We start from the raw sequence: 26796 nt of genomic DNA on the forward strand, positions 1-26796 counted from the left end.
GCTTAGATATTTTTGTGCAGCTGTTCATCATTGCATGACGTATCTTTGCATTCTTTCCAAGTATTCCAAAATGTAGTACCATCATGCTTGGTAGGCAGATAGCAGCTTTTGCCTTTTTTTTTTTTTTTTTAAATCCCAGTAGCCTAAGATTAATTTTTCTAAAGTCACTATGGCATCTTTTTACTCTGTCAAAGTAGACAGAGTGAAACCAATAGCACAGCATTTCTTTTTTTAGAAGTTCATGTAGTAGCAGAAACTATTTTCTAAATCACTTGTAATAACAATTCTCTGCAATTAAGGGGTGGGGGTAACACTGAACTAAGCTATTTGAGATATTCAGAGTTGTCTGATGAAATTGTAGGCATGGAAAACTGTGCCATCTCAACTCCTTGTTAGATAGAGCATGGGATTGGAGGTAGTATAGTGGATGCTGTCTATTTCCTGGGGAGAGAGAATCCCTTGGGCCCTGGCACTGAAGTGTGGTCAGTTTGATTTCACAGAAATTGATTCAACTTTGTGGCTGTACAGAGTTAGACAGACAGACAGAAAGCCTTGTGTGATTGAAATGCTTCGTTTGAGGATGCTATTAACAAGTTCGAGAATACTATTCATTGACTTGGTGATTTGGTAAACAAAAAGAGCATGATTTTCTTTGTTGCTGGCAGTGTATCTTCTGGTGGTCATAAATAAGTACATTCATGTTCCAAAAGCTAGAATCATGCCACTGAACATTTGCCATCTCACTCCTAATGATTCTCTGCCTCACAAAATGCATACCAACCCAAAAGTCGCTTTCACTGAAACGTTCCCAGAGAAAGATATGTTTGGGAAAAATCAAACAAGCAACCAGGCGCGGTGGCTGACTCCTGTAATCCCAGCACTTTGGGAGGCCAAGACAGGGGTATCACCTGAGGTCAGGAGTTTGAGACGAGCCTGGCCAAAATGGTGGAACCCCATCTCTACTAAAAATACAAAATTAGCCAGGCATGGTGACGTGTGCCTGTAATCCCAGCTACTTGGGAGGCTGAGGCAGGAAAATCTCTTGAACCCGGGAGGTGGAGGTTGCAGTGAGCCAAGATCGCGCCATTGCATCCAGCCTTGGCAACAAGAGTGAAATTCCATCTCAAAAAAAAAAAAAAAAAAAAAAAGTAAACAAGCTCCAAGTTTCTATTTTTGTACATCTTTTTATTCCTTCCCTCTTACTCAATGTATTAAAAAGACTAGATGCTTGCTACCATGGAGGCTTTCTGAATATGCTACTCTAAAATAAAAATTCTCCTTGCGCACTGTTGCTTCTATCCTTTCTTCCACCTTCCAGGGCTCTTGATTGAGATTTATTGATGAGTTCATTCTTTTCTCATAAACTGATGAGGCTGTGATATCAAGCTCACTTGACAGTCGTCCTCAGCCGAGAAGGGAGCCAGCACCCAAAATATGAGATTCACGGATGCACAGAAGTGGTGCTCAGTGCATATCTAGGGCAAGGGTTATAAAGGAAATTGACGGATTAAGGACTGAGAGGGCACTTATTGCAAAATAATGGTTTAAATTAGACTCACAAATTTTGTCTTACGTAAATTGGCTCGATACTTCATTTTAAGTTATTCTTCTTGCAAAATGCCCTTTACGAAGTCCCTCAGCTTCCGTTACAAATGATACTGCAGTCAAGATTCATGATTTAATTCCTGAACCTCACTGAAGGCAAGACATTTTTTTCACCGCAAAAAGATGAAATAATCGTAGCAGCCTGACACACGATGTGCAGTTAAATGCTATAAGTAAATACCGTCAAGTAGAAGAACTTAGGTAAATGGTTTTTGATTCCACATCACAAGTTTTTAATTCTTAAACAACCATCCAAATAATCAAAGAAAATTTAATCCGTGGAAAAATACAAGAAACTACATTATATTTCATTCTATATTAATAATTATGGTAGACATTTCTTCTTGATTATAAAAGTAAAACTTCTGACCAGGCATGATGGTTCCTGCCTGTAATTGTAGCGCTTTGGGAGACCAAGGTGGGAGGATCATTTGAGCTCAGGAGTTTGAGACCAGCCTGGGCAACATAGTGAGACTCAACTCTTAAAAAAAAGTAAAGCATCTAAGAATATCAACCCTTGTTAGACACAGACAGTGGATCCTCTGACCCTACTGGGTGGGCTATAGAGTGATTCTAGACAAAAAGGGAAGATTACCACTGTACCAAGGGTAATGCTGCTTTCTGGGAGATAAACAAGCTGGAAGTAAGAAAAAAATAAAACAAAAACATTTAAGACATGTTGGCAATTTACCTGCAAACATAATCTGGGCAAAAATGAAACTCAAAATTTCCGATTTTAGACTTCTGTATGTTTTCTTTAGTTTTGTAATCTCAGTTTTCATCTTAAAGCCAAGGTTTCTGTTACTTTAAATTGTTACATTATAAACTAGCTCTGTGAAAAGTAAGACCATTGCCTTCTTTTGAAAATAAAATACTCTGAATATAAAATATTAGAATTAAGAAGGAGGATTGTATTGACCGTTTTCCCAAAGATATCCTGGTGTTGACAGTAGCCAAGATATGTAATCACCCTAAGTGTCTGTAAACAGATGAATAAAGACAATGCAGAATATTGTTCAGCTATGAAAACAATGAAATCTTGTCATTTGCAGCAACATGGAAGGAACTGAAGGTTATTATGTTAAGTGAAATAAGCCAGGCACAGAAAGACAAATATCACATTTTCGCACTCATATATGGGAGCTAAAAAAAGTTGATCTCACAGAGGTAGAGAGTGAAATGGTAGATGCCAGAGGCTCAGAAAGGTAGGGAGGGGATTGAAAAGAGGTGAGTTTCCTCCCAGAGATATAGGTTTGGGTACAAACAGTTAGATGGAAGAAATAAGACGTAGTGTTCAATAGCGCAGTAGGGAGACTGTAGTTAACAGCAGTATATTGTGTATTTCAAAATAGAAGATTAGAGAAGTCCCAAAACAAAGAAGTGATAAACATTGGAGATAATGGATATCCTAAATACCACGATTTCTTCATTACACATTGTATGCATGTATCAAAGTATATGCCCCATATATATCTATAAATAGTATCTTTCAATAAAAATACTGTATTACATTTTTTTTAAAGGCACTATAGTGTTGAGATTCTAAGAAGTGTCATTTTTCAGTTGTGCTCCTTTAATAGCCTTATTCAAATGTTAGCTTGGTGCAAAAGTCATTGTGGTTTTTGTTATGTATGCATGTTTCATTTAGGGAAGGTCGCCATTGATTGAATAAGACTATGTAAAATCCTAGTTTTTAAAGTCAAGAAATAATAACGTTGAGTCTCTTCAGTATGTTCAGGAGTATTCTGCCAAACTTTGGTCATACTTTTCATGTGATCATTAGTCAATATTAATTACGGTTGTTATTGAACACTATTGAAATAGTAAACAAATCTGAGATATAGATTGCATCCTTTAGAATGGAAATATCCTCTACTCTCCCATGCTGAAAAAAAATTATAAGATACACTGAATATTGTCAATCCAATGTATACAGAACTTTCTATAGATCATGGCATCTACTAATGATTTTGAGGAAAAATAGTAGGTCTGCTGGAGCCAAGTTTATTTTGAATGTATCATGCATTTCTTAGTCTTCAGTTTACTAGTGGTGTTGGCCATGTATTAGCAATTTCCTATCATAAGTACCATAAAATTCATGCTTTCTGGTAATGTATTAGTCTGTTTTCACACTCTTGATAAAGACATACCTGAGATTGGATAATTTATAAAGAAAAAGAGGTTTAATGGACTCACAGTTCCACGTGGCTGGGGAGGCAAGAGACAGAATGAGAACCAAACAAAAGGGGTTTCCCCTTATAAAACCATCAGATCCCATGAGACTTAGTCACTACCACAAGAACAGTATGGGGGAAACCACCTCCATGATTCAATTATCTCCCACCAAGTCCCTCCCACAACATGTGAGGATTATGGGAGCTATAATTCAAGATGAGATTTAGGTGGACACACAGCTAAATCAGATGATTCCACCACTGGCCCCTCCCAAATCTCATGCCCTCACATTTCAAAACCAATCAAGCCTTCCCAACAGTCCCCCAAAGTCTTAACTGATTTCAGCATTAAATCAAAAGTCCACAGTTCAAAGTCTCTTCTGAGACAAGGCAAGTCCATTCCACCTATGAGCCTTAAAATAAAAAACTAGTTAGTTACTTCCTAGATACAATGAGGGTACAGGCATTGGGTAAATACAGCCATTCCAAATGGGAGAAATTGGCCAAAACAAAGGGGCGACAGGCCCCATGCAAGTCCAAAATCCAATGGGGCAGTCAAATCTTGAAGCTCCAAAATGATGTCCTTTGACTCCATGTCTCACATCCAGGTCACACTGAGGCAAGAGGTGGGTTCTGATGGCCTTGGTTGGCTCTGCCCCTGCAGCTTTACAGGGTATAGCTCCACTCTTGGCTGCTTTCATGGACTGATATTGAATGTCTGTGGCTTTTCCAGGTACACAGTGCAAGCTGTCAGTGGATTTACCATTCTGGGGTCTGGAGGATGTTGGCCCTCTTCTCACAGCTCCACTAGACAGTGCCCCAGTGGGGATTCCATGTGGGGGCTCACACCCCACATTTCCCTTCTGCACAGCCCTAGCAGAGTTTTCCGTGAGGGCCCTGCTCCTGCAGCAAATTTCTGCCTGAACATCCAGGCATTTCCATACATCTTCTGAAGTCTATGTGGAGGTTCCCAAACCTCAATTCTTGATTTCCGTGCACCTGCAGGCCCAACGCCATGTCGAAGCTTCAAAAGCTTGGGGCTTGCACCCTCTGAAGCCATGGCCCAAGCTGTACCTTGGCTTCTTTTAGCCATAGCTAGAGTGGCTAGGACACAGGGCACCAAGTCCCTAGACTGCACACATCATGGGGGCCTTGGACCGGGCCCAGGAAACCATTTTTTCCTCCTAGGCTTCTAGGCCTATGATGGGAGGGTCTGCTCTGAAGTTTCTGACATGCCCTGGAGACATTTTCCCAATTGTCTTGCTGATTAACATTTGGCTTCTCATTACTTATGCAACTTTCTGCAGCTGGCTTGAATTTCTCCTCAGAAAATGGGTTTTTCTTTTCTATTGCATTGTCACGAGGCAAATTTTCTGAACTTTTATACTCTGTTTCCCTTTTAAAACTGAATGCTTTTAACAGCACCCAAGTCACCTCTTGCATGCTTTGCTGCTTAGAAATTTCTTCCTCCAGGTACCCTAAATCATCTCCCTCAAGTTCAAAGTTCCATAAATCTCTAGGGCAGCAGCAAAATGCCACCAGTCTCTTTGCTAAAACGTAGCAAGAGTCACCTTTACCCCAGTTGCCAACAAGTTCCTCATCTCCATCTGAGACCGCCTCAGCCTGGATTTCATTGTCTATATCATTATTGGCATTTTAGTCAAAGCCATTCAACAAGTCTCTAGGAAGTTCCAAACTTTCCTACCTTTTCCTGTTTTCTTCTGAGCCCTCCAAACTGTTCCAACCTCTGCCTGTTACCCAGTTCCAAAGTCGCTTCCACATTTTGGGGTATCTTTACAGCAGCAACCCACTCTACTGGTACCAATGTACTGTATTAGTCTGTTTTCACGCTGCTGATAAAGACAAAGCCAAGACTGGGTAATTTATAAAGAAAAAGAGGTTTAATGGACTCACAGTTCCAATCACAGCAGAAGATGAAAGGCAGGTCTTACATTGGCAGCAGGCAGGAGACAGAATGAGAACCAAATGAAAGTAATTTCCCCTTATAAAACCATTAAATCTCATGAGACTTATTTACTACCACAAGAACAGTATGGGGGAACCACACCCATGATTCAGTTCTCTCTCACCAGGTCCCTCCCACAACACGTTGGGATTATGGGAGCTGCAATTCAAAGTGAAATTTGGGTGGGGACACAGCCAAACCATATCAGGTAGTGTCATTTTTTAATTTGGTAGTTTTCGATATGATACAAATTATCTTGTTAGACTTGGAGGCTGGATATTAGAAATACTTCATAGGCTGGATATTAGAAATATAAATCCACAATATTGTCTGAATCTGCTATTGATAATGATAATGTAGAGATCTATAATTTTTATTATGTTGGCCATTAGGTTTGTGACCTTGGGTAAATCATTTTACCTTTGTCCTCAGTTTCTCTAAAATAGGAGTTTAGACCAGATTATTTCTAAAAAACATATTTAAAAGAAACCTGTAATAGCCTGTAGTTCAAATAAATATCCATTTTTTCATGTTTTTGTTGTGTTGTATTGTGATCATGCCCTTCATATATGAAGATGCTGCTCTTTGCTCGTGACTAGCAGCCTGTAAGTCAGCAGTGCAAAAATGCAAAATACATGGACTGGTCAGCCTCCAGCATTGTATCTGGTCTCCTTTTAATGGTTTATTTGTGCAAAACAATTTTATGAATATAGACACTGCATGATGTCTCAGTGCCCTAACCCAAAACTCTTTGCATTATGATTTTTGTGATTTAAAGGGGACCTTTAAAATTGTATATATTATAAAATTTTCTACATTAATTTTTAAAAATCTGAATATAATTTGCCCAGTTTTTCTAGAGAACCAAGAGAAAACATATTCCTTAAATGAGACTTCACTTACATGTTACGCTAATGGGCCTGGAGAAAAATGTGGCAGTTACAGTAGTTGCCTATTTGATAAAACATCACTGGGATTGTTTTCTATCAGAGCACAGTGGATGAATTTCTGGGAATTTGGCCCTTTTAACAATTAATAACTAGAAGCCATTCTTTGAGCACATATGTTCCAGAGATGGTGCTGCCTGTGTTACGAAAATTACCTCCTGTGATGCTGAATTAGAAAAGCTAGTGCTATTTCTTCTCTATACTCAATGACACTTCGCTTCTGGCACTAGGCATGTGGGGGATTTTCCACAAGCAATTCTTCAATTCTGTGTGCACAACTCAATTCTGACATAGTTGACCTGGAGTCAGCATCAGATTCTACAGGTTGAGAGCTCAGTCCACCAAGACTGTCCCCACTTCAGACACCAGTCCCAAGTCCAGGTTGTCACCTCAGCTTCCAATGACTGGCTATAAGTTGTGGGTTTCCATGTCTCCCCCCACCTGCCTTGGGTCCAGTCATTTGCTAGAATGGTTCCCAGAACTCAGAGAAACACTTTACTTGTGTTTTCCCGTTTGTTATAGAGGACAGGACTTGGGAACAGCCAAATGGAAAAGCCATAAGGCAAGGAATGTGAGGAGCACACAGAGCTTGCATGCCCTGTCCGGGCACCATCCTGTGGTGTTCCATGTGTTCACCCACCTAGAAGTTCTATGAACTCTGTCCTTTGGGGACTTTATGGAGGTTTCATTACATAGGCATGATTGATTACATCATTGGTCATTGGTGATGGACTCAACCTTTAGCTCCTCTTTTCTCCCTGGAGTTCAGGAAGTGGGGCTAAAAACATTAGCCCTCTAATCAGGAGGTTGGTTCCCCAGGCAACCAGCCCCCGTCCTGAGGCCATCCAGGAGCCATCAGTCATCTTATTAGTGTACAAAAGACATTTAGCACTTTGAAGATTCCAAGCGTTCTATGAGTTGTGTTCCAGGACATAGGGCAAAGACCAAACCTGTGTGTGTGTGTGTCTGTGTGTGTATTTCTTATGTCACAGGTGCTCCAAGCAATTCATAATCCCTGAAGTAGGTATTATTATCCCTATTTTGCAGATAAGGAAACTGAGGATCTGAAAGTCAAGTGAATTTCCAAGGCTATATAGGAAATGGCAGTTAGAACCCTCACTGAGGTTTTTCTATCTCAAGGTTATGACCCTGGCCATCATCACCAGCAGTGGCAAACATAGGCAGAGTCATGCATGCATGCACTTTACAAATATTGTCTCCATAAAGCACTCCAAGCAGAGCTCTGCTTCTGTAGCTGCAGGAGAAAAACACCCTAGAGCACAACATCCTCAGGTAACTCAGCTACTTGGAGATAAACTGGCCTTGTTCTGTGTTGTCCACTCTCCCACCCTCCTAGCCTTGTAATCTAAGGCCAGAGCAGCTTCCAAAGATCCTGGTGTGTGGCTTTGCAGCTTCCTCTTTCCTCTTTCTCCCCTGCCCTGGGCCAGCTGGGGTGTCTGGAAGCAAACATGTCTGGTCCTCTGGGCCTCATCTTTTCTCTATGTGAACCTAGGAGCAGTTCTGCCTCCCACAGTCCTTTCCTCTCCCTGGCAGATGTCAAGACATGACCTTCCAAGTTCTGTACCCACCCCTGCAACCCATACCTGCCCTCCCTTTCCTCTTTCTTAGCTTAAAAATGTCCAGATATAGGCTTATTTCTTTTAATAAAGGGCATCTTTGAAATGGGAAAGTTCCCTGGCCCCCCATCGCAGGACATACAACAGGGGTGTGGCTCTCTGTTTGGCTGCCTTGAGCTCAAACTCCTTACAGGAGGGGGAGCATGCAGACAGGTGTTGGAACCTGGGTGAGTGCTTTGAGCTCCAGCCCTGCCCAGATCTGGTGGGTGAGCACTTTGGGCCCCAGCCCGACTCCAGCTCTGATTGTGTCTAGGAGTGGGTGCCTGTGACTCTCAAAGCCCAAGGAGGCATGTTACAGTGTGCTCTTTCAGCTTTGCCATCCGCGGATGGCTTGAGTGTTTAACCAGCTCAGTGAACCCTCTGCCTTTTTACAAGGGCAGAAGACCAGTATGGAAGCTTTCTGTATCCTGAGCTCTTGTCCACCGTCCTGGAAGATTCAGGTCACACATGAACTTGAAGGATGAATGTGGGGGTTTTACTGAGCGGTAGAGATGGTTCTCCACAGGATAGATGGGGAGCTGGAAGGGGGATGGAGTGGGAAGATGATCTTCCCCTGGAGTTTGGCCATCCAGCAGCCGAACTCCTCTCTGACCACCCCTAGCCTCTAGGCACTCAGGCACTCTTTCCCTTCTCTCTTTCTCTGCCGTGCCATTCTGCCATTTGTCTGCTTGTCTCCTCATCTCCTCATTTGCTCCTGGAGCCTGGGGTTTGGTATTTATATAGATACAGGATGGAGGGTGTGATGGGCCAAAAGGCAACTTTTTGGGCACAAAAACAGGAATGCCTGTTGTCATTTAGGGCTGAGGGTATCCAGGCTTGAGGCTGGGGCCTTTGCCGGGGAACCTCCCTCTTCTACCCAGTATTTCCCAGTCTCCAGTCTGTATCACATTTAATATTGTTGTAGCTCTTTAATAATTTATTAATTACTTGGGAGACATAAGCCATCTTAATTTACTATTTGCAAAACATGCTTAACTCCAGTACTCCCAATCACAAAACTTTTGTCCAAGAAATTTTTTGAAGAATAAGTTGTTCTTTAGTAGGGACATAACTGCCTAAAAAGCAATAATATGGTAGTCTGATTAAAAAAAAAAATCAGTAGTGCTTCCATCAAGCCCTCCTCTCTTTTCGAAACTACTTAGTTTATTTTTCACTCCAAGCAACTCTTGGGAGGGAGAAACTAGAAAATTTGCCTGCATATCTTGATAAGCCCTGGTTCTAAGTAAAGTTGCTTATAAGGTGGTTTAGCTGTTATGTGGATACTGTCATCTTCATTTCTTCTGCAATGTTTGTTATTTTGGAATGTTTGTAGGGACAATTGGAAATGTTGTAAGAACTACAGGTAGTACGGGTGCAGCTTCGTAACACACCTCACCTGCAGCCAGGGCCCGGCCACATCTGACGTTCATGAGGCGGGTGGTTTCTTCCATTTCCGTGAGTAATAGACCACCTCCCTCGAATTGGCAAGAAAGATTAAGAATGAGTAGGATTGAGAATATATGACCCCAGAGAGAACCAGAACACCCACAATCCAAACACAGCGCCTGTTTTAGTCTTTATGTGTGATAGACTGGAACAGGGTTCCTCAACCTCAGCACTATTGACAGTTTGGGTCAGAAGGGTTTTTAAAGTTGCAAGGTCTGTCCTGTCCATCACAGGATGTTTAGCAGCATCCCTAGCCTCTACCCCCTAGATGTCAATGGCACCATCTTCAGTAATGTCAACAAAAAATGTCCTCAGATATTGTCAAATATCTCCCGGTGATAGGGTAGGGTAGGGTAGGGTAGGGTAGGGCAAAATCACCCTTGGCTGAGAATGACTGGACTAGAATTAGAAGCTACAGTGGCTTTTGGGATCTTTTCATGCTGTCACAAGTCACCCATGTAAAGAAAGAAAACAAAACCACACTTCATGCGTGGGCCCAATGTGTCTTGCGTTCTGATGCTACCATGGCATTGGGCCAACTCACAGAACTCAGACATCCTGCCTGTAGAGAGCTCACAGTGTGGTCAGGGAAGCAGATGTGTCAAGGGACAATCATATTTTAACAGGATTTACAGGGAGAAAATTGGTCATATTGTTGGATGTTATGTAGATAGAGCTATCAGATTTCCCACCACACTTTCTACTTTTCAAATGACCCCTCTGGGGTTGGTAGACATAGGCTTCTTTTGAATGGGATGCCACAGAGGCACCCCTTGCTTATTCCCTCTTCATGGAGCCTCGTTCAGGTTGCTCCTGCCTGGAAGGTCTCATCTCAGACTTTTTTGACATCTATCTACCCAGCTCCCATTTTGAAACTCATGGTCTCTTCTACACAGTTTATGGCTCAATGGCATGCAGTGTTGTTTGGTCCCCTCATTTCCCATGCCATGATCTTATCAAGTAGATTGTGAGCTCTTTGAAGATAAAAAACAGATGTTATACTGGATCATTCGCATAAAAGGGCGAAGCAAGTCACTGTTTGACTATTTGTCGTTGACTTGCAAAACCGGACATGGGATGGGAACTCAAAAGTACGGGGAAGGCAAGTGAAAGATAAAATGAAATTTAAAAAAACAGGAAGCCAGAGATCGAGAGGTACTTGGCCTTCTGATGGGCACGTTCCTTTCTGCCTAATGAACTTCTACAGATGCTTCAAAACCCCAGAGCCCATGTTACCTTCTCTGTGCTTTCTGTGGCTTGGGGTGACTGGGGGATGCCCTGCAGCCATTGGTCAAGTGTCTCCTCCCTTCCTGGACTGTCAGGTGTTCTGGCCAGAGGCTGGGGTATCTCGGTACATTTCTACCTGGCTTGGCAAATAGTGAGTTCTCAATCAAAATATGAATGACTGCCCTAAAGTTTAAGCAAAGGGAAGATCTCTTGAGTGAGGAAAAGCTTGTTCTTTATTAATACCGTAGTAAAACCCTTATTGAAGGGAAAACTGAAGGACTGCGAGGAATTCTAGGAACTCACAGAAAGGCATTTGTTTATTTGTTATGTTAAAATATTGTTCAAAGTAAAGGATAAAATATGAGAAGGTATCATAGCTATCCCTCCCTTTCCCCATTCCTTACTGAGGATTAATGAGCTGCCAAATCTCACATAAGAGATTTACAGTTCTTTATGTCAGTGGAAAGAATTTCTTTGCACTTTAAGCAACGTGATATGCAAGCCACAGCAGGATGTCAGGAAAGGAGACATGTTTTGAAGTTTAACTGGGAGATGGGCCGGGCAGCAGTGCCCAGACACATTGGTGGTTATTATTCCGTCAGACTTCATCCAGAAGCCTCCAGAAGTGAAGGGCTAGGGGATTTGCTTTACTCAGAGAAGTTATCAGTCAGCGCTCTGTCACCTTTAAAGAAAAATTACAGCTATGTGAACACCCACTGTGTGCCTAGGCACTGTGGGAAGTGGGATGTGGGGTGTGTGTGTGTGTGTGTGTGTGTGTGTGTGTGTGTGTGTTAGTCCTTACCATAACCTTATATAATAATTGCTATTATACAGTTTTAAAGGTGAGGAAAATAGGTTATTTTTGCTCAAAGCCGTACAGCAAAGAGATGGAGTAACAGACCCTCCATTCAAATCTGACTTCAGAGTCCAAACTCATTAGTCAGCCTACAACCTTCCAGGAAGGAAAACAAAAACAAAAACTGAGCCTTTTTTTTTTTTTTTTTTGAGGTAAATGACCTTCCTTGGGGTTCCCTCTCTGTTGGATTGTACCAGGAGCTAGATTTACTTTTAAAAATTAAGTGTTTTTCAAGTATTTCACAATTGAAGATAACTCACACCAACCGGACAAATAATTGCCAAAAAGATTTTACTCATTTTGCTGTTTTAAGGATTTTTTTCCCCAGGGCCTTAAAAATAGTTTTATTGAGATGTAATTTATATGCTATAAAATTCCCCCATTTTAAGTATACAATTCAATAATTTTTAGTTCAACTTTTATAACCATATAGTTTTAGAATATTTTACCACCCCCAAAACATTTCTCATCCTTTAAAGGGCTTTTTGTTATAGAATTCCTAAGGTAGTTGTGGGGAAAAGGAGATGGAGGAAGAGGGGTAAGGGGAAAAGGTGGGAAGGAAATAAAAGGTTGAATAGTAAAGCGAAGTGAGTACTCTAAGGAATTATAGAGCAGAAAGGGGCCTTAAAGATGACTTAATCAAAATCTTCATTTTAAAGACGAGGAAGAGAAAGGGTCGAGAAGTTGGGCAGCTCAGCTGAGTTGCTGATACACGAAGAGTCTGGTTTTCTGAATTTTAGTCTGTTTCTCCTGCAGTTACCATGGTGCAAAGATATTTAGTGGTTTCAAACAACTATTTTCCTTTTGCTCACAATTTTATGGTCCGAAAGGGTTCTGCTGGGTGATTTGTCTGTGATCAATGTGGCATCTGCCTAGGATTCTTGGGCAGGAGGATGCACTTCCATGAGAACTTTGCTTACAGGCCTAGTGCCTCCGTGCCCCTTGGTCTCCCTCTCCACATGTCATCTCATCTGCCAGGGCCTCTCCCATGTGTCTTGAACTTCTCATGGCATGGTGGTTTCAGTACTTCTTATGTGGCATGACTTTTAAAAGAGGGGAAACAGAAGCTGCCAGTCAGTTAAAATCCGTGTTTGGAATTGACACAGAGCCACTTCTGCCATATGCTATTGGTCAAAGCATCCCCTGTATTCTAGGGGGTGGAGAAATGGGCACAGCTTCTTGATGGGGAATGACAAGAGCCACATAGCAAGAAAGCACATGGACAGGATGTATTATTTTAACCATCTTTGGAAAATACGGGAAGCAAGAACATGACTAGGCAGGTGAACATCTCTGCCACATCCTTCCATATTCAAACCTGGTTCTTTCTTGTGATTTTATAATCATCATTGCCTTGTAGGATAAAATTGAAACGCCATAGTTAATCCTAGGAACCCCCTTCAAGCTTGCCCACATGGATTCTACTCTCTGGCAGTAATAAAACCTCACCATTTCCCAAACACACCAGCTCTTGTGCACATACTTCTCTTTGTCTGTCCATCTCCCCAGGTCCTCGGCTATCTCTCCACCTAGCCAACTCTTCTGACTCATCCTGTCAAACTCAGCTCAAGTGCTTCCTTGTTCTGGAAACCTCCCCTGATGACCAGAGCAGATGCAGTTTCTCCATTCATCAAGCACCATATTCACTTTTCTCTATGAGTGCATACCAAGCTGTATTGTGATTTTTAGACTTTTGTGGAGGTTTTCTTTTTTTTTTTCCACCCCCCTGCTTGGGCAGTGATCTCATGGTGACTTTTGTAGGTTCTGGCATGTACCAGACATCTGATAAGTGCATTTTGAATGAATACATTTATACATATTAGATGCTTAAAGGGGTCAGAATTCCATATGTATTTTTATATTGGTGGTGTTGAGACCAGATAGTTCCCTTGACCCCTTCGCGGGACTTGGAAAAGGGTGGCTTACTTAGCCAGCAATGCTCAAATCCCTTGCAGGACGGGGAGCATGCAGGTGAGTGGGTACAGGAGCCAGGGCAAGTGCCTTTGGGTCGTGGCAGGAACAAACCCTGTACTGGCCCACACAGCTCAGTGGAAAGTCAGTGTGACAGCCTCTTGACCCACACCCAGGTCCTTGTCCAGTGCCCAAGAGGAATGAGGTCACACAGACTTGAAACATGGTGAATGTGGAGATTTTATTGAGCAGTGGAAGTGGTTCTCAGCAGGATGGGCAGCTGGAAATGGGTTGGAGTGGGAAGACAGTCTTGTAGTTTGGCTGTCCGTGGCTGAACTCTTCCTGGCCATAGTCTCTGATGTCCAGTTGCTGCTTCTCTAGACATTCAGACACTTCTCTCTTCTGTGTGTGTGTGTTGAGTCTGGGGTCTGGGGCTCTTATGGGCAGAGGACAGAGGGCGTGGTAGACCAGAAGGCAACATTCAGGCAGGAAAACAGGGGTGTGAAGTTCTCATTTAGGACCGCAGGTCCAGGCTTGAGGGTGTAGCCCTCTCCAGAGACCCCACCCTCTTCTACCCAGTATTTCCCTGCCTCCTGTACGTATCAGTATCATCTTACAGTGTGACTTTAACCAAGAACTGAGGCAAAGCCCAGTTCCATGTAGTAGTGGACACTGCACATTCAACTCAGCTTAATGGGCTGTGTTTTTTCTGTTACTGACTCAGCCACCTTATGATCTTATAGCCATTGTTTCATTCCTCAGAACCCCAATTAAGGAAGGAGACCAATGCATGGAGGCATCAACACACAATTATTCTAAGATATACCAAATGTTATTTTATAAAGAAGAACATTGAGGTCCTTATGAGAAGAATTACCTGCTTGGTAACAGTGCCAATTCACAGCTCTCTATTTGTCCCAACATAATATGCTGCCTCCCTGTAGCCAAGAGAAGCCACTTTGTAAAGGATTCTGCATAAATTTCATGCAAGGGCTAATCTGCCTCACACTATGGTCCCTAATTACCAACAGTGTTGTTCTGACTACCTGGACAAATTGAGTTGGCCTACATGAACTGAAATATTTCAAATGGGAAGGTCATTGCTTTCAATGAAAATTCTGCTCCAAAAGCAAGGTTGAAAACAGCAATAGCCTATTGAGAGTTTAAATAAGCTCCTTTAGCAAAGGTAGCTTTCAACTCCTCATGGAGAGAACAAGTAAATCTAGTTATGACCACCTACTAATTAGTTAGATAGGGCTCCCCTGGGAAGTGTGTATTTAAACATAATTAATACTGAATATTGAGAGGGGTAATGAAATAAAAATGCATCATATGCAGACACACACTTTTAATTCATATAGGGCAAAATCTAGTTACTAAGCCTAATTGTATTAGACAGTTGACACTTGGGGAAGATTTCCCTGATTTGAAATAATAGCTAGCACCTGCTTTTGTTATGAGACACAATTAAAACTCAGAAGGAGAAGGCAGCATAAATTGAAAACTGAAGAGCTGAAATGCAATTTTTTTCTGAGATAGAGTCTCACTCTGTCGCCTGGAGTGCAGTGGTGCGATCTCAGCTCACTGCAAGCCCCGCCTCCTGGATGCACGCCATTCTCCTGCCTCAGCCTCCCGAGTAGCTGGGACTACAGGCGCCTAAAATGCATTTTTATTTCAACTTTTAGACTGTTAAAGCTGGACTAATAAGCCTCTGACAAGTATGCACATCCACAGCAATCAAATAAGAGATAACATGGAGAGATGAGATATGGATGGTTCTGGAAGAATTAGAGAATGCAAATAAAGGAATAAATATGCTTTTTTGTTTGTTTGTTTTTGTTTTTGTTTTTGTTTTTGTTTGGTGAGATCCAGAATCTTTGGTATTTCTTCTGTGGACTCTGTAGTTGCCCTGTAGTTGGCAAATTAATGCTTGTAAGTCAGTCCAAATAATTGTTGTTCCTGTTAACTTCTCAGTTAGACACAACCTTCTCACTAAGCATTTTTATTCCTTCTAAGAAAACTTTTTACACCTTCTGCTGCTCTGATATACCCTCCTCCTGTGAATGGAGACAGACGGATAGGAGATTCTGGAAACAGGATTCAACTCCTGTTTCCAAAGACTTGGCACCTGAGTAAAGGGCAGCCTTTGATGGAAGGGTTTTCTTGGGTAGACACTGCTTTGTAAGGCCTATCTCACTCGTGTTGTTAGTTTCCTGTTCACTGGCCACCTACAGCTCCCTCTGCCATTTAGAGTTACTCTCCACTCCACATCACTGGGCTCTACTGGCCCTGATTCTCATTTGATAACCAAACCTTCACATTGTATTAATTTTGCTCCTCCTGGAATTGAATTTTGGAACTTTCCGGGCTTATCTGGTCACTCTGGCCCTGGCCTAGTATTCCTTTTGCTGCCTCCATGGCCTTGAGCCAGTTTTAGCTTTGTTCTGATTCATCCAGGACTTTATTCTCCTGGTCCTGGAGTTAAAGGGCAGCCTCGGCTACTCCTGTGTCCACTCCACTTGAATCCAGTACCCCGAGGAAGGTGGGGAAGAATCTCCTTATCAGAGTGAAGTCTTCCTAGGGGCTGTCTCCTCCCAGGGCTTCTTTTCTGGGGAAAGAAAATTTCTCTCCTCTTTTGTAATTCTGGGACCCAGACACATGGTCTTGGACACTTATCCCAGGAACCCCCAGTGTAACGCATCCCTCAGGGTGCTTAATTTCTTCCTCCTGAACAGCAAATCATACTGAGCACATTGCCATAGTCCTGGGTCGTGACCCTTCAAACCCGCTGGGATTTCCAGGTTTCTGGAAGAAAATATTTATTGACATTCTAAATTCTGTACAATAACATGAAATCCTGACAGCATTCCCGAGTACTCGTGGGGAGCTCCCCACCCACCTCTCTGCTTTTTTGTTGGTTGCATGATTGAGTTCAAGGTATTTTAATGAACAAAATGGTGATCTATGGTCAAGACACCATCCCTCAAAGGATGTGTGTTACCAGTAGCTGAAGAAGTGGAGAAAGATCTTTTCACATGAGAAAGTGAGTCTGGAGCATTTTGTCGTGCCTAATTCTTTTGGAAATAGCAACCAACAATTTTCTTTTTTGATTTCTATGAATTAAAATTACACTGATTAACTTCAAATGAGTGGTCTCTTTTAAAAAACTTTTTAAAAAACCAAACAAAACAGGAAGCTTTTGTTTTTCTGATACTATTTTGCTTCTATTTTAACTTTTGAAGTTAAAGTGGAGGAGAATGACAATTTGAACAATGGTGAGTCTTTTTAGCCACAACTGTAATTTATATGAGTCTTATTTATTTTTGGCATTTAAAAATGTTTTTAATGAAATTACACCAGTGAAAAATCAACAAAGTGATAGTTTGCATTATAATATGTAAGCAGTTGAGGAACCCTTTTTTTCCCTCTCTTTTTTGGGTTATAATAATTCTATAAATATTTGAAACACTAAATGTATCTCCACACAGTATCAAATTTCTACCATGTGGCTGATATGACAGGAGCTGATTCATAGTTGTCATAGCCCAAGTTCATATTTCTTAGAAATTAGAAATAAGTGGGTCATATTTCTTGAAAATTTAATCATCTTTCTTGAAAAATCTTCGTTCGTAAACCCATTTCTAATAGGTGTGCATTCCTTGTTTAATACTCATATCTATATTTTTCTTTTCTTTTCCTCTTTTTGCAAAGAAAATGGCTTTTATTAAGCTAAAAAGCATGTACATCAAAAGTGTAGAAACAAGGAAGAAGAGGTTTGAAGGATCATTTAACAAGAACACTCCAACTTTTTAAAAAATAAATCTTATATAGTTCTTTTTGAATTGTATCTAACAACAATTTGTAGATTATCTTTTAAAAAAATTAGTCCTAAGTCATTTATGATTTTTGTTGTTTATGTAGTATTGTTTTTGTAATTTCACTTTTCAACTTTTTGCTGTTTATATTTAAATATATTTGATAATTGTTATCTCTTTTCTTTTTTCTTTTTTTTGAGTTGGAGTCTCACCCTGCCTCTCAGGCTGGAATGTCGTGGTGTGATCTCAACTCACTGCAACCTCTGCATCCTGGGTTCAAGCGATTCTCCTGTCTCAGCTTCCTGAGTAGCTGGGATTACAGGGTACTGCCACCATACCTGGCTAATTTTTGTATTTTTAGTAGAAACAGGGTTTCACCATGTTGGCCAGGTTGGTCTTGAACTCCTGACCTCAGGTGATCCACCTGCCTCCGCCTCCCCAAAGTGCTGGGATTACAGGTGTAAGTCACCACACCCTGCCTGTTATCTTGTATTTTGAGGCTTTGGTAAATTAATTTACTACTTCTATTAGGTTTTCTTATAAATTCCCTAGGATTTCTATGCAGATAATCATGCTATCTAAAAAGAGAGACAGTTTCATAGTTTTTCCTTCATAACTTTTATACTTTTCTCTTTTTGTTATTTAGTTCATTGCATTGAGTAGGACACCCAGTGCAAGGTCGAATAGAAGTAAAACGGGTGAAAATCTTTGCCTAGTTCCTGATCAGAGAAAAGATAGTGTTTCCCCTCCACACAATTAGATATGATCCTATCTGTAAGTGTTTTTTAGATGCCCTTTTCTTTCTCTTCCTAGTTTTCATCATGAATGGGGGTATACCAAATGACTTTACCACATCTATTGAGAGGATATTTTTATTTCTAATATGGTCTGTTGCACTGATTGCTATTTGGATGTTATATTGACCTTGCATTTCTAGGGTGAACCTCATTCACTCTTGCTGCACCGTTGTTTTTATATATTGCTGGATTCAATTTGCTAATATCTAGTAGAGGATTTCTTCTCATCCATGCTCTTAAAGAATATTGGCCTGAAATTTGTCCTTTCTTATAATGTTTTTGTCAGGTTTTGGTATCAGCGTTGTGTTGGCCTTGTAAAATGAGTTGGAAAATGTTCTGTCCTTCTCTGTTTTCTGAGAGAGTATGTCAGATTGATAAGATGTTGTCTTTAACTGCTTTATAACATCTGGCGAAACTGGTCCTGGAGGTGTTTGTTGTCTTGTTTGTGGAAAGCTTTTGATGACAACTTCAGTTTCTATGTAGAATTATTCATACATTCCATTTCTTCTTGAGTCAGTTTTGGTAATTAAGTTTTCTGAGGAAGTTACCTATTTCCTTCATGCTCTGGGATTAATGGGCATACAGTTATTTATAATATCTCCTTACTGCTCTCCATCTTTAGCATCAGTTATTATATCCCTCTTTCATTTAAGTAATTGTTAACAGTTTTTCCAGAGAAATGGTTCTATGTTTTCTAATGATTTTCTCTAGGTTGTTTAGATTTCGTCTTTCTTAGGCAAAGCAAATTCCTTTTGTCTAATCTTTAGCTCAGCTCTGATAAATTTGTGAAAATGCTTTTCTGGCAGAAAAGACTCATACCAAATCATGAAAATCACTTTTAATATGCAGCCTATAAATACAGCTCTACAAAGAATGGGCATATAATTAACTGAATTTTGTATCTACATGTCAACTTGATTACACATTGAGATGTTTTCTGCCAGCATTTCAAATCCCAACTTTAGTGTTGCAATTTGCACACCATCTAAAGATGATTGAATGTAAGTTCTAGCTAAATCCGTTTTCTGAAGAGGACACCTCTTAAGAGCAGGTGTTCTCTCCTGTGACACTGTTGAGTAATCCCGCCTGTCATATAGCACACAGTATAAATCATCATACTACAAATCTATTAACTTATGATTCATTCTGGCCTGCCTTGTAAAAACAAAGATGAAACAGTACCCGAGACCGAATGATTTAAGGCACCCTGAACAGATCTTCTCTCGCTCGGAGTTCAGCCTCGTTCCCTCTGAGCATGTGCTACTTTCAGAGAGGAAATTGGTTCCTAGATTGAGAAGGTTTATTAACTCTTTCAGACAACAGAAAGACAGGTCCACCTTCTTCTCAATAGCTTCTCAGAGACCTGATGGAGTGTCTGTCTTTCTCAAGTGCTTAGCTTACTGGCTGGAAGGGATTTATACAGGAGAGACTTGGAGTATCCTGTCATTTCCTTAAAGAAAATTCACAGCTTTTTCTTCCCTCCTTTATTCTCTGAAGGCAGTAATAAACCTCTATTAATTAGTCATACTTCATTGATAAGAACACAGTATTTGCCTGGTTTCACGGCAATCTGTGGAAATTATTGGAGTGCTTTTCTAATTTCTCATGGAGAATGCTCCACTAACACAGAACCTCCCACGCAAAGATACTCAACTCTGGGCCATGTACACTTTCAGAATCTTTGTAGGACTGGGGGACCCTATTGGTACATCTCTGGACAGTTACAAGTAAGGAGAATATTACATAATATCCAATGTGAGTTAGTTAATTTCTCCCAAAATTTCACTAAAACTAAAGAGATATAACTCCTTGAGCTTGTCTTCTTCCTGTTAAAATTAACAAACTGCAGCTTTCAGATTCAAGAAGTATTTGGAGATGCCATTTAGAAAGGTATGAGTCAGATTTTGGAACTTTGTTGGATTGTTTTCGCAGGTGTTGAATTTTTTCTATTCCCACAGCCACCTTTTAAATGGGTATGACTGTGCCCATGTTGTTTTTCCTTTCAGATATAGGATGTGTCCGTTTAAGTAGGGAATTAGGGGTGAGAGCAGAGAGAGTAGGCAGAGAGAAGGGCATTTTAGAAAGAACTGAGGCTTTGGAGACAGATCTGAGTTCTCCTTTCCTGACTAACGGGTGGCTTGGCCAGAGTGGGTCTTTATCCATAGGCACTGATGGGATGGATGTAGAGAGAATGCAAATCCGGCAGTCGGATGAGTGGTGGAAACTAAAGTCCGAATTCCGTGTATTTCCAGCATTTGCTGGGTGTGCTCAGCTCTGTGGTGCACCGGAGGGGGCATGAGACTCAGCATCTGCCACCGGGAAACCTGCAGTCTGGGGACGACAGGGACGGACATGGCTATCTGGGATTCGAGAGTGAAGGAAGGAAGCCAGCTTTCCCCAGAAGTATAAATAGTGGACTGTGAGGGCCCAGATAGAATGATCCTGTTTAGGAGAGGAAGTGCATGAGAGGATGGCTTTTTAGAAGAGGTGGCATTAGTGCCAGGTATGGATGGATAGATCAGTTGAAAAAAGAGGAGACAGACGCTGCATGCCGAGGAAAGAGAGTGCTCAAAGGCACAGAGGGACCAAAGTAAAGAGTGCATTTGGTAGAATAAAAAGAAGTCATATGAAGTTGAATTGAGGGGTCTCCCTCCCTCCCTCCCTGCCTCCCTCCCTGTCTCCCTTCTTCCCTCCCTCCCCTCCCTCCCTCCCTCCCTCCCTCCGTCCCTCCCTTCCTCCGTCCCTCCCTCCCTCCCTCCTCCCTCCCTCCCTCCCTTCCTCCCTCCCTCCCTTCCTTCCTTCCTTCCTTCTTTCCTTCCTTCCTTCCTTCCTTCCTTCCTTCCTTCCTTCCTTCCTTCCTTCCTTCCTTCCTTCCTTCCTTCCTTCCTTCCTTCCTTCCTTCCCTCCTTCCCTGCTCCTTTCCTCTCTTCCTCTTAATCGCCCTCCATCCCTTTTTGATCCTTCTGCCAGACACTGAGGATATGTGCTGAACCAAACATTTAGCCCTCCTCGCTGAAGCTTAGAGGGGCAGCTCCCCTTGCATTAGGAATGAACCCCGGGGAATTACTCTGAGGAGCAGGGAATGACTCACAGCTTCAAGTTCAGCTAGAAAGCTCTTTCAGTAGCCTAGAGAAGACAGACTGGGAAGCTTCATCAGGAGAATTGTCATGGCATTGCAGAGGTGGGGTGTATGCCATTAATTGTTATCAAAGCTCTCGGTGGAATTATTACGTAGTCTAGTATAAGTGGTAAAAGCATGAACCTGGAAGCCAGACTACCTGGGTTTGTACCTCAGCTCCAGTCCTCACTAGATGTGTAACCTTGGGCACATTGTTTAACTTCTCTCTGCCTCAGTTTGCTTACCTGTAAAATGGAGATAACAATAGTAATTCCCTCACAGAGAAGTTGTGGGAATTAAATAACTTAATACAAATAAATAAACTCTTAGAAAAGTGCCTGGCATGTATCAATCCTGTACAAACATAAGCTATAATTATTAAATTATTAAATTTAGTAAATTATTAAATTACTTCTTCTAGTGCACTAAATGAGGGTGAACTTTCAAAAGAGGTGCCAGTTGATCCCACTTTTGCTGGAAACAGTAAATGAAATCGTTTGTTTTGTACAAGTAAACAGCTTTTCAGGAATATGAAAGAATCAGACATATTCAACTATTATGGAAAGAAAGAAAGAAAGAGAGAGAGAGTGAGAGAGAGAAAGAAAGAGCAGTAGCAACTATTTAGAGCCAATCTGGCTATTGTTATATTACTTTTCTTTCCAAATGTGGGAAGAAAGTTAAATGCAACACACACGTGCGCACATGCATACACACACACACGTACACACAGACACACACACTCCTATGTATCTCCTTAGAGGAGACAGTGTGTTTATCCATTGAAATATTTCACTGACAAGTTTTGGAAATAATCTCACAAACTGAAATCCTGGCCTTTGAATTATTTCCAAAACTTTTGGCTGTAACGTTGGGGTAGAGAGAGAAGTCCCATGTGACTTATTTTCTACTTTTATCATCGAAGCAAATGGCCCATTAACACAGCTCCTTCAGGCTGAGCCCATTAGATGATGCATGCCCTCCAAGGGCAAGGACACTGGGAGAGTGTTTTCTAGTGGTCAAGGGCAAAATTATTTCTTCTAGTGGAAGAATGAGAACAACCCTCCTTTTTGCACATAACGGTAGATATAAGAAAGCACCAAATATACTGGGCAGAGAAATTACCAAGATGATAGCTGTCTTCAAAGGCAAATTCCTGTTTTTATAATCGAGGTTAGTAATTTTGGTTTCAGTAACGGTGTGTCCTCATTAAATATTCAGAAATGACGTTAATTTTAAGTTTCATCAGTATATGAGGAACGTCTGTTTACTTTTAAACACATTTACATATTTGCATTATTAGCAGGGTGTTATAAAACCAAAAAAAATTTCAGGGAGCTCACTATAGATTTTGTACAATTTACCCTTCTTTAAAAAATAATCTTCAAAAATCCCAAATTACTTCTTATGTTTACAACAAAAATAATTTCTATGATGATAGTGAATAGTTAAGCTTCCCAGTGTACTGTAATCAAGGGTTGTTCTTTTTTCCCTTGCTTCCGGACATCATCTTAAACACGTTCATTCCAAACTACCAGGCATTTGAATTGTACACAAATTTAAATTTGCTGTCACCAAAACAAATGTGAAGCGTTCCTGTTTCTTGTTTCTGGTGAGCCTCTCCCTTCATTCATTCACCCTCCTCACCTAGGAGCAGCCACACCTCGTGTGTCAGAAGTGTGCCATACAGAAAATGGAAGAGGCTGGCACCTCAGGGTCAGTGCTTGGCCATTCATTTCCAGGGTCCCAGGAAATACTACAGCCAATGCATCCAACTGTCACTTCCATCCTCCCAAATCCAAGCATTCAGTAGGGCCTGGCCACACTATGTCTACAGACACCGTGGTGAATTATCATGCAGGGAGGCTTGGATCAATTAATTAGTAGGTCTTATTGAAGCCAAATATAATTCATTACGCAGTTTCGAGCTATTCAAATTTAACTCCCCTAAGATTACATCATAGAATTACTGGCAAACAGAAAAGAGATATCAGTAAAGTCTCTTCTTGGTGAATCCTTGTTACTCACCGTTGGTTACCTAGGACTCCTCCAATTCAGGCATACACATTTTGCACATGCAGCCCACTATATGAAAGTCAAACACACATACACACACACACACACACACACACACGCCTCATGGACTTAAAGGATGCTTTGTTTTCATCTATCTGATGTGATTAATAAATTGCCAAAGGGTAAGGTAACGTGTATACACTTGGTAGCACCCATTTAGGATGGATGATAACTGTTTTCTTCGTTGCTCACCATGTTGCATTCAAAATAAATTTTAATGAGCATCAAAACTGAACAAGAACAAGAGATACTGACACGTCACCTCTGTTTGGTGACACCAGATTTAAAATGGTTAAAGATATGAAGGCCTGGCAGTTTGGTATAAATGTACTTAAAATTATGTCAGGAAACTGGAATAAAACAACTTCAGACACATCTTGGGATACAGCCTTGATTCCTTTGTAATGACAAAATAACACCAACTAGTTTAATTAGTTTTTATTTTAATTTAAGTTCTGCGATACGGATGCACAACGTGCAGGATTATTACATAGGTATACATGTGCCATGGTGGTTTGCTGCACCCATCAACCTACCATCCAGGTTTTAAGCCCCACAGGCATTAGGTATTTGTCCTAATGCTCTCCCTCCCCTTTTTTCCCACCCCCCAACAGGCCCCGGTGTGATGTCCCCCTCCCTGTGTCCATGTGTTCTCATTGTTCAACTCCCACTTATGAAATAGTTTAATTATTACTCATTCAAAATTGTAAAAGCACAAACCATTTCTCACTAAATTAATCTTTACATTAAAATGAATGGAAATCTCTTTCTCACGGTATTTCACCAAACTTTGTTGTTTGGTTCTGTTTTTTAAAAGAAAAATAAGGAAAATGACTTTAGAGAATGAAATATTTCAAATGTACATTGGTATTTAATCTTTAACAAACGTAGAATTTAATAGTATCATGAATATGCAAGGTCACATACATACTTAAAAATGTTACATGTAAAGTATTTATTTATGGTATGTGTACGAAAGAGAGAGAGTGATAGAGAGACAATGAGAGAGAGAGGATCAGTGTCATCAACTTACCATTTGGGATGCATAAGTTCAGATTGAAGGTAAGTAAAGCATTTGACGAAATTTCAGATTCATCCGATGGACACTGATTGCTTAAGCTCATTTTAAAAAAGATTTAAAAAATTGTTTAAGAATTCTTCTGAGAAGCCATATATTGCCATAGCCAGAGTTCTTCCATACAGGATGAGATTATACAGGTTGTTTTGAGTTTCATGGTTTACTGACAAACCTTAATAACAATTCTGGTTTCATTTCTGCTTCAATTATGCAAAAGTGAGAACATGACTAATTAATCCTCTCCAGTCAATAGCAGCCTTGAAGGATTTTTGATCATTTGTACTGTAAATTTCTTTTGAATATTGATACTTCAATATTCAAATTGGCACCAAATTATTTGCCCCGCTGAAGAGTACATGCTGAAAATGTTTGTGAGTTTCAAAGATACTTCATGTAGGTACAAATTTTAAATCTTGACAAAAATGCTTCATGGCTTACCCATTAGATAGTAAAAAGTCAGTAATATCTGAGTATATGGAATGTACCAATAACAGATAATGTACAATTTTATTCTTCCTTTATGATTATCCTAGTGTTATCTTAAATGACTTTTTCACTGATGTTCTTATATAACTTATTTGCTTTTTACATTTTTTTTCTACAAAATCAAGAGACAGTTCCCTCTTTTTGCAGTAGCCAAATGTATTAAGAGCAAACTAAATTACCAGATAGAGAAGTTCTCACCATATATGGTCAGAGCGTATTTAATTTCATGCATGTGTGAAAGATAATAATGTGATTTCCAGGTACTAAATATTCCTTAGCCATTCACACTCAGTACTATTATCTGGAATCAAACTAGATTAAACTTACAGAATGGTGAATTACTGAAAATAATGAAGTTAAGGCAATTCATTAATCTTTATCTGCTTGTCTTTTTTATAGCCTGGATGAAATGAAAAAATTCATTTGGGGGACCGATCAGATTTCAAAGGGTCTGACATATGAAAAGAAACACCGGACTGAAAATGTTTTTTTTTTTTTCTTTTTTAATTACACACAGCACCTTTCTTACATGCCTCTGTTTTTCTTTTAGTGGCAGAGCATTTCTATAACACTGGTTGAGAAAGTTCAGATGATTGCTGTAATCCTAGGATCCCTGTTCTTAATAGCCAGTGTGACTTGGCTCCTCTGGTCAGCCTTCAGCCCCTATGCAGTGTGGCAGAGGAAGGACATCCTTTTTCAGATCTGCTATGGAATGTATGGTTTTATGGATCTAGTGTGCATAGGTAAGACCATGACCTTCAACGTTAACACACTGTCAGTAATCCATTTCTTTCAGCGATTACGTTTTCAGCATTCGGATCTAATAGAGAATGTTGTGGATTGAGTTATCTCATTTCTCCAGTTAATGAATTAGCTGCGGGTCACAATTGGGCTGCTTTTCTAAGAAAGCACAGAATCTATATTCCTGTGTAGTTTGAAAAAAAAATTAACAGGATAATGCCCATTTAAAGTGAGATATTGTGCAACTGAAAGAAAGGAGGAAGGGTTGAAGAAATTATTTGAAGTGAAGGATCTAAGGATAGTTGTTCATTTCTAAGGAATAAGAGCAAACCAGTTGCCCTTTACAAAGCTGGGGGTCCTGGCCGATGCAAATGGCGTTACTGTATTGTGCATTTGGGGAGAGGACAGACATCTCCATGTCTTACATCATGATGACTGTGCAGATTCTCTGAGGGCAGAAAGGGGCCCCTTGGAAGGTTAGGGACTTGGGGACAGTTTTCCTTGCTGGCCTGTGTCTCTTTGTTTTACTTAATAAACACAGTGACTTAGAAGATAAAAAGAATCAAACATTTTAGCTAAAATAAACCCTAGGAAAAGGTTACTTCTGTGTTTCATTTGACCCATCTGTTGTTCCCTAGTACTGTGAGAAAACGGAAGCCGATCATGCAGCATTTATGTGGCATGTGTGAGGTGCACAGGCATCGCGATGGTGACCAGTTGGCGAGGGGCAGAGCGGTGTGGGTGGTTGTAGGGAGGTACCACGGCATCCGGAGCATTTTCCTGCTCTGATGTGGCAGAAATGCACAGGCTCCACCCAGATCTACTGAATTAGGAACTTCAGGGGTGGGGCCCAGCCATCTGAGTTTTACAGCCCCTCCAAGGTTCTGATGCACGCTGAAGCTTGAGGACTACCAGCTTCAGGGGATGGATGCTAAGCTTG

At 40.8% G+C, this 26796-nt stretch overlaps 1 protein-coding gene across 1 annotated transcript in view; it reads left to right on the forward strand.

Moving 5' to 3' along the window:
• Positions 1–26796, forward strand: part of MARCHF11 (membrane associated ring-CH-type finger 11) — a 113644-nt gene that overhangs the window by 64087 nt on the left and 22761 nt on the right. Inside the window, exon 3 of the mRNA XM_011759344.2 lies at positions 25666–25858. Within this exon, the coding sequence (XP_011757646.2) occupies positions 25666–25858 (193 nt within the window). The remainder of the gene's footprint in view (positions 1–25665; positions 25859–26796) is intronic.

The sequence above is a fragment of the Macaca nemestrina genome, chromosome 6 (genome assembly GCF_043159975.1).
Source record: "Macaca nemestrina isolate mMacNem1 chromosome 6, mMacNem.hap1, whole genome shotgun sequence".
Lineage (NCBI taxonomy): Eukaryota > Metazoa > Chordata > Mammalia > Primates > Cercopithecidae > Macaca > Macaca nemestrina.